The 9,243-nt window shown below is 35.3% G+C and overlaps 1 protein-coding gene across 1 annotated transcript; it reads right to left on the reverse strand.

The window, feature by feature from the left end:
- Positions 1–99: 99 nt before the first annotated feature.
- On the reverse strand, positions 100–2,430 carry LOC131657884 (uncharacterized). The gene is made up of 4 exons (XM_058927235.1): positions 2,293–2,430; positions 1,918–2,001; positions 891–1,600; positions 100–799 (listed from the first exon to the last, which is right to left on the reverse strand). Exons 1-4 carry the CDS (start codon positions 2,428–2,430, stop codon positions 100–102), a joined length of 1,632 nt encoding a protein of 543 aa, XP_058783218.1.
- Between the last annotated feature and the right edge of the window lie 6,813 nt (positions 2,431–9,243).

Here is a 9,243-nt window from a genome sequence, read left to right on the forward strand (position 1 = left end):
CTTAAAATAACCATGACTAGATCCGTTGAAGGAAATCGAAAGGAAAGCATAATCCATAATAGTGTGAGTCCAGGAGCAGAAAGTGCTAAGGAAACCAAATTACACGAGCACTTGTAACAAAAATTCCCAGCTTAACTCGAAGGCCCTGGAAATATCAATTTTAAGAGCTAAGTTTCCACCATGATTCTTATTCTCCAAAACATTCACTACCTCTGAAGTTAGACAAGTGCAATCTCTGATGCTACGCCCATGGATAAAACCATGTTGCTCCTTAGAAATAAGAGAAGGCACGAGAGAGGCAAGTCTATCAGCTAGAATCTTGGAAATAATCTTAAACTTGAAATTCGCAAGGGGCCAACATTTATCTATGGAGTCTGCATCCTTGACTTTGGGAATGATAATAACCGAATAAGCATTGAAATTTGGCAACAACCACCCTGTTCTAAAAAGTTGTAACACATCATTATAAACATCGACCTTAATAATACTCCAGTATGAATGAAAGAAGATTCCCCTAAAACTGTTAGGGCCCGACACACTATATTTGTTAAGAGAGAAAACAACATTGATAATCTCTTCATAGGAAGGAAGCATGTTGAGGAGATTGTTCATACTCGAGTCAATTAAGGTGGGGATGACCTTGTCACTCATGCTAAGCTCAAGAGATTGATCTCTAAAACAGAAAAGTTTAGAAAAATGATTTACCACATGATTAGCCACCACATCTGGATCTTGAATAACAAAATTGCCATCTCTAAAAAATGGAAGAGAGTTCCTAGATCTTTTAATCTTTACCATCCTGTGAAAGAATGCAATATTTATGTCCCTATTGAGATGCCAATTAAGCTTGGCTTTTTCGGACCAAAAAAGTTATTCTTTAGCAAGAACACCTTCCAAAACGATTTTGGGCAGCTTTCTCTCGACCTTTAAGGATGATAGAAGCGCCCTCTAAGTTTATTTGACCTTGGATGGAGGAAAGATCATCTGTAGCCTCAAGGACCAAAAAGTGAATATTCCCAAAGACGTCCTTGTTCCAAGCTTTAAGGGAAGTCTTCAAGAGCTTAAGCTTTTTAGCAAGAATAAACATGGGACAACCAACAACCGAAGAGGCCCAAACGGTGGAGATTAGAGTTTTACAACTATAATCAAGAGTCCACATTGCAAGAAACTTGAATCGAGAGGCTCTTCTTTGAGAAGAGAAAGAAAAATAAAGAAGAATAGGGTGATGATCAGACTTGAGTTTAGGCAGAGAAGATATCGACATAGTAATATAAGAATTTATCCAATTGTTATTACAAAAAGCTCTATCAAGCTTCCTTTCCACTGAGTTAATCCCACGACCATTGGACCAAGTAAAGAAAGCACCCTTGGTGAGAATCTCCAGTAAGTTGTTATGATCAGTCCAAAACTTAAAATCAATCATATGAGACTTGTTAGGACTATGTCTACCCCTATGCTCATGCGCTCCAAAAATGGAGTTAAAATCCCCGATAAAGCTCCAAGGAACATCTAGATGATTCTTATGAATAAGAGAGAGATCACACCATAAAGAACGTCTAGTAATGTTGCAATTAGAAGCATAAACAGCAGAAAAACCAAACTTCAAAGCATCAAAAGTAATGACAAAAGAAACATGGTTTTAAACATCGACCAAAACAAGATCTAGCAAATTCCTACAGATGCACCATAAATTAGGTTCCAAAACTACTCTAGAATTAACTACAAAAACCTTGAGATCCATACAGTTCCAAAATCTCTAGGGGAAATTTAACTGATACATCCACCGCTCTGCAATAAAATAAAATTCTGGATTATGAGTTTTGAGTAAATTTTTCAATGCCAACCTAGTGGGGGAGTTGGCAAGACCCCTGGCGTTCCAGAAAAGGCACTTCATAAGGAAAGTTTACAATGACCAACTTTAGATCTAGTATAGTAGCCCGCACTAGATTTGGATTTTTGCCTCATCTTCTTTTTCTGTGACTTACTGACAGCCACCTGAAACTGCACCAAACAGTTCCATCATTCAAACCATTAATTAATTCTTGATTTTTCTCAAAGTCGCCTAGGATTCCATTAGAAATCCGGAATTTGGATCAAGAGTTTCAGGGATGAAATCATCAGAACCATAAGCCAACGACGCATCAACGAATACTGATTCATTAGTGGAGCTACCCTCTAAAATGTTGTTACATAGAATCCCTCCTGGATCAGTAATATCTTTATCTCTTTTGGTAAGACCATTGGCGTTTACCTCTAAAGAATTCTGCAACGGGACCTAATTTTGATCAATACCATACAACCCCGATCAACCGACACCTTATAAGTAATGTTAGAATTATTAGCCCCATTGGTTTCTCCAAGGAGAATAATGTTCCCTTGATTAACCATATTTTCAGTAACACTAGGACCCTTTGCTTTTCCTACTGCCATAAATTTCTTTTGAGGTTCTGAATTTTTGCTTCTCTGATTTTCTTTCTCTTGAACTACTTTTCTCCTACAACTGTTATCATCATGCCCAATAGCACTACAGTGGTGACAAAACTTGGGTAAATTCTCATACTCAATTTTAACGAAAAAAGTAAAACCAATACGTTCCGCTTGAATTTTATACCTCAATTATTTCAGAACATTAATATCAACAAGAACCCTAACAAAGTGCCTGAAAGCCCTATCAAAAAAAGATATATTAGAAGTAGAATCAATAAAAATGGGAGTTCTGATGCTACCTGCTTTAGTGGAAATAATCTTCGACCTCCAATATTCTTGTGAGAGCCCATGGATTCTAACCCAGACTTGCGCAGAAGATTGACTCACATTAGAGGGGATGAAATCTTATGACCACGGAAATAACTTCAACAGACTAGGGTTTAGATTCCTGTTGAATGCAGTATAGGGCAAAAAACAAAAAAAGATTTGGAAATATTGATCCAGGAATTATCGTCCACAGAGATGGAGAGATGTCATTCAATAGTTTCTATGGTTTCGAGCTCGGGATTGAATGAGCAAAAAGTAAACAAAGATATAGACAGTAAAAGAATAAACACATTCTTAGAAGAGAAATAACTTATCAGGAATGTAAATATATTAACTCTTCACAAACATACACTTACCAACCCGTTATACTCTGTAGCAATCTGCCCTAAAAATTAAGACTTAGAGCCGCCACCTATTCTGAAGGGCGAATAGGAAACCCTATGCAGTTTAGAGATCGGGGTAAGTTATTATAATCAGGTTGAGGGAAGGTGTTAGGCACCCTCAACCCTTTCCTAAGGTTTGTTCTAAGGTAAAGGTTTTATGGCTAAAATTTAGAGGTTTAATAGCTAAGGAAATGAATAGGGCGAAAATTGATATTTGAAAGTGAATTGAAATTGTGAGGGGGGAGACCCGCCTTGTTACCAAGTGCCTACGTATCTCCTTAGGGAGAATCAGAGTCAACGTAGTTCGGGCACAGGGTTGTACGCCTTTGAATTAGTATGAGGTTGTTTGAAGGCTTTTTGAATGGCCTATCGTAGTTTTGGAAGTTGTGATTTGAAAGGCATTTTGAATTGCCTAATTGAAAAGGATGAAAATCCGTAGTGTCGTGGTTTAGTGTGTTTTGAATGTTTTAAATTTGGGCGTACAACCCTGATTTGATATGTCACCGTTAGATGCGATGACCAATAGATTTGGTCAGTATAGCTAACGGATTAATGGGGCATTGCTGGTTACTCAGATTGATAGATTCGATCGTCGCGGGCAGCAAATTAAATGTATTTTAAATTAAACATTTTTTTATCTCTCGTCTAATGCGACTAATAGCTTTAGTCGGGTCGAGGAGAGAATTATTCAAGAATTAATTAAATTAATATTTTTACCCAAATGGTAATGGGATTGGGCAAATCCTAATGCAGGATAACCTTTTCTAGGGTTTGCGTGATATTTTAATAATTAATTAAAATTGATTAAATCGAGTAATTGAAAGAAATCGGGAAAATAAATCCTAATGTTAATTATTAGCCTAATCCTATTTTATTATCTAATCCTAATTATATTAATTAAACTAAACAAAATTAATTAACATATAAATTAAATAATAATGGGTAAATAATAAAAATATAAAAATAAACCTGGATGTGTTCCTGTGTGGCAGCCCTTGAGGCTCTATGGTAGAGAAGCGCGCTTCTGGCCTTTAGATCCGGTGGTGGTATGATCCTGTGGCTGAGCATGGAGGGTGTATGGCAACCTTGTATACATGAGGCGCATGGGATCAAGAAGTTTGTGAATTCATAGAATACAAACGCTGGAGCTGGGATTCGAACCAGCGTGTCTTTGGTCACCAGCCACCTGCCTTTGCCAATGCGCCAAGCTTCACTTGTTGGTATTGAATTGAATCATACGCTAGATAAGACTTCAAAATCACGTAACAGAATTTAAACAAAACAAACAGCGCCTTGTCGCTGTTCTTCTTCTTCGTGAGTTTTTTAGAAAAAACACAGACTTGTACCTACAGTTTTGAAGCATAGCCATAGCCCTGCAATTGCCAAACTCACAATACACATAAAATAAATCCCAAACGAAATCATGTTTAAATCATAAATCAATTTCTAAACGTGGTAGAGCCCTTGATTTGAGCTAATTCAGTCTCTAATTATGCAGCCCCAATTTGAGAACTTAGAACCCTAGTAATGGTGACTCTTGAAACCTGCATCTAAAACACAATTAAATTATCCAGATCGAATCACACCATCAATACAAACACAAATATATAATTAATTCATATGCAGAAGGCGTGTAAGCATGGAATCGGGTTCAAGCAATTTTTGCTCTTTGCTTTAGCTTCTCTTTTTTTTTTTTACGGTTTCTAGCGGTTCTTGATGCCGCCGACCAATCCCCCCTCACGCTTTGAATCAATTTCAATATTTATATCTATTGCATTAGGTTAACAAAATTCAAGTTAATCTTTAAAATTAACATGGGGGATTTGATTTGCAAATTCATGATAATTTTCCTCTTTGGTCAAGATTGGCTGGAGATTTGGTCTGATGTCATGAACGTGAATAGTGACTTCTACAATTGGGCCAATTTGATTTTTTCCTTTTTTTATTTATTATTTTAATAACCTAATGATGATAATAATTAATAATAAAATGATAGAAAAATTAAAATATTAACACAACATTTTTTATAAATACCAATAGTAATGATAATAACATTAATTCTATTAAAATTAATTAATAACATTAATCAATATTAATCCTAAATAATAATACTAATTCTAATAAGATCCTAAAAATAATCCTAATAATAATAATGTTAATAAAAATAATCCTAATAATATATCATAAAATCTAATTAAAAATAATAAACCTAATTAATTAAAATCTAATACTAATCCTAATCCTAATATTAATAACAATAATAAAAATTAGTAATGTTAAATGCTAATAGTTAGTCGAGATAATGATCGAAACAAATGTTAGTAAAACCCCAAAATACTCCCACAATCGATAAAACCCTTGTAATAATTGGGCCCAACGCTTCGGTCCTCAACATCTGTTAATTACGCCCTTGTTTTAACTCAACCTGATTTATAAGAGAGCGGGTTTGACAATAGAAATGTCAAACCCTATGGCTCTTAATTTTGACTCTAGATGGGTTAAGAGACGTAGATCTGATCGGGAAAATTTTGGGGTATGACATACTCAACCTACGATACTCATCTATGTCATCACGTATCTCTCACATAAGCGTCCATCTCTGGAGCACAAACGAGATCATCTCACAACTAAGGTTATCTCTAACGCGAAATCGCGAGAACATCCGTATTCTCGCGTCGACGATCTCTCATGGCCGCTCAAACACGAAAGCATTAAGTACAGATACCCACAGTGAATGTTAGCTCTAAATCTATCTCTAGAGTTCAGAACCAACAGATTATCATCCTAGATAAGGATTCAAGAAGTTTATCTTTAAAGCAACCCAAATCCTCAGCATAGAGCAAAAATTCAGAACAACATCAACACATATTTGTAAAGCAAGTTAAACATAACATTATAATCGGTAAATATACATAAGATTCGAGTAACTATACAAACAAACCCAACACAAAGAAATAAACAGAGAATAGAAGAGATAAACTAAACATCTCGCGGGTTGTCAGCTCCGGTTGATGAGAAATCCACCTCCGATCTTCCAAGTGCATGACCCGGTGTTGTTTTCTAAGCCAGTCCTACTCTAAGAATGAAGTTGATGGTGTTGGGACTCAAAAATACCTAACCCATGACCTAAAAATGTGATTTTTCCCCTTTTTAACAAGTCTGAAAATTTGCAGGTCCGCTTAGCGGCACAGAGTCCGCTTAGCAGAGTCTGCTAAAAATCAGATTTTGTTTTCGCCATAACTCGAGAACCGTAACTCCGAATTGCACCCGGTTCGAAGCGTTGGAAAGCTTATTCAATGCTCTATCCAATAGTGAATGAATGGAAACCAAAATGATGATTTTGGTCATCCTTATTTTGAGCCTATGGAAGTCCGTTTGACGGTGGCTAAGCGGGCTTGCACAAAAACTACGAAATCAAAGCCGTGCCTTTGACACTTTATTCCTCAAGGCTCCAATATACATAACTACCTACAAAACACAAGAAAAACTATCAAATGGTATAAAAGTATATGAAAATACAACTATTCACAAAGTATACATATTTATACACAAAACGAGGAATTATTCAAACGGTATTAACAAAAGTATCGATAAGTGCCACTATTTACATACATAAAATAAGAACATTTTGGCACTTATCAAACTCTCCCCAACTTGAAACTTTGTTTGTCCTCAAAAAATGTCAAATAAATCAAAGAATTGAAAGTAATAAACCAAAGAATTGTGAATCAACAAGTTTAGAAAAACCAAAAACAAATGTATGGTTTAACACAAAAACGTATAAACAAAGTAAGTACTTACCACTATCCTACAACGAAAACATGTAAACGAAACGAATCCTAAGCACAAAAAGCATAAAAAACATTCTAACACAATACGTGCTCACATCATGAATCACACCTAGCAAAAATTCATCAATGGATGAATAACACACAAAGGTGAAGGACTTTTAACACTCATCCAACAATCTTGCAAACAAAACATTAAATTATGCATTCATCCAAAAATCACATTGAAGATACAAAAGCAAGAATCACAAGGACTTTTCAAGGTTGTAATGTGGCTTGGTTAACAAACAAGGGATATGTCCTAAGGCTAATCAAAACAAAAACTTGCCTAAACCTAAGGGAGAGATCAATCCACCAAAGTCCTAAGCAACAAAATCTCGATTAAACTTCTTCCTTAACCACAAGTTTCTCAAACTAATCACAATACTTATTAGCACAATTATTAGCTTCTCTTTTCTTTTTGTTTTTCAAAACTTTTTCATTTTTTTTTCTTTCTTTTTCTTTTCACATTTTTTTCTTTTCAACCTCATAGCAACAACCAAATAAGTAGCAACCATTTCTTCTCCTCAACTTGAATTCAACCACATCATCATGTGAATACTCCCTACTTTCTAAGGCAAGGTAAGAATTCATACCAAAAATCATGGTTGAGGGTTCAAGAAAACAAAAAATCAATCACCTATGCAAAAATGAGAACTAAACACTCAAAGATAAGCATTTAGCAAAAACAACATGGACATTGACAAAAAGGCTCAAAGGGGTTAACAAATGATCACACACTCACAAGGTGAATTGACTTTTTGGTTTTGGTAGTTGTGCTCAAAATGAAACAAAATGCCTTGATCCTTTTCATGCTTTCATAAAATCAACATAAACAAAAGATTAAGCATAATAAAATCCAGTTAAAACAAAGATTGTGGCCTCCAACATATGTAAACAATGGAAAGCTTCCTCGCATTTATGGTTTGGGAACTAAAGTGATTCAATCAACAAGCAAGTAATGCAAAAGAATGAATGGTATGGTAATTGTACAAATGAAAAGTTTCCTAAACATGTTATGCTATAGAAAGCGATAAATGAGTACCTTAAATGATACACTTCAAAAACAATATCATACCATACATCCGCAAGTTGAAACACTCAAGCTTTGGAAAATCACCTAAAAAATCTTCGAATCACCGAACAAAATTTGAGTCCAAAAAAACCAATAAAATAATTAGAAAAACAAAACTAATATATATTACTAATTAGCCTTGGTGAAAGTGGGAAAAAGAGTGAACCAAGTGGAATGGAAGCCCCACTAGTACAAAGCAGGAAAACAAAATTCTGCTATGCTCGCTTAGCGAGCTCTGTTCCGCTTAGCGGACACAAAAAAAACCAGAACAGAATTAGGTGTTCCAGCCCTCTCCACTTCACCTAAACACCTCATAAACATAAAAATAGCCAAAACTTTACAACCGTTGGGGTGCCTCCCAACAAGCGCTTGTTTTACGTCGTTAGCTCGACGCCTTTATTGTTTCGGTGTTTGGAAAATAGCTTCCTCCAATTATGCCATGGTGACGTCTTACCGCACAAGCCTAAAGAAAGTGTCCTAACCAACCACTCAACAAACGTTACGGGTACAAATATATACAACAATTATACGAACATAAAAGAGAACGCAAGTATACAATTATGTACACAAACCAACACATATGCACAAGTATGGAACACAAACAACTATTATCATATAAAAAGAGAAAAGTTATTGAATGTTGGATTCACAAGTTGAAAAGTGAAGATTTGTTATTAAAGAGCTCATCCGAGATCAACATGTTTCACCAACATTCACCAATAAAAGTATACTTATATGTAACATATACAAGTAAACTTATATGGTGAACATAAACAAGTAAACATGTACAAGTAAATATATATACAAGTGAAAATATACAATATATACGATATATACAAAGCTCAAAATTACGGAAACTATTGCGATGCAATTCACAACCATCCCCGGCAACGACGCCATTTTGTTGAATGCAGTATAGGGCAAGCAAAATAAAAAAAAAGATTTGAAAATATTGATCCAGGAATTATCGTCCACAGAGATGGAGAGATGCCATTCAATAGTTTCTATGGTTTCGAGCTCGGGATTGAATGAGCAAAAGGTAAACAAAGATATAGACAGTAAAAGAATAAACACATTCTTAGAAGAGAAATAACTTATCAGGAATGTAAATATATTCACTCTTCACAAACATACACTTACCAACCCGTTATACTCAACCTACGATACTCATCTATGTCATCACGTATCTCTCACATAAGCGTCC

The sequence above is a fragment of the Vicia villosa genome, linkage group LG3, assembly GCF_029867415.1.
Source record: "Vicia villosa cultivar HV-30 ecotype Madison, WI linkage group LG3, Vvil1.0, whole genome shotgun sequence".
NCBI lineage: Eukaryota > Viridiplantae > Streptophyta > Magnoliopsida > Fabales > Fabaceae > Vicia > Vicia villosa.

What these genes read in the sequence shown, in the direction of transcription:
- LOC131657884 (XM_058927235.1), bottom strand. Translation starts at nt 2,430, where the DNA reads ATGGCAGTAGGAAAAGCAAAGGGTCCTAGTGTTACTGAAAATATGGTT. An exon ending in CGGTTGATCGGGGTTGTATG is followed by an intron (nt 2,002 to 2,292) that starts GTATTGATCAAA and finishes TGTTTGGTGCAG; the next exon opens with TTTCAGGTGGCTGTCAGTAA. An exon ending in GCTACTATACTAGATCTAAA is followed by an intron (nt 1,601 to 1,917) that starts GTTGGTCATTGT and finishes GATGCTTTGAAG; the next exon opens with TTTGGTTTTTCTGCTGTTTA.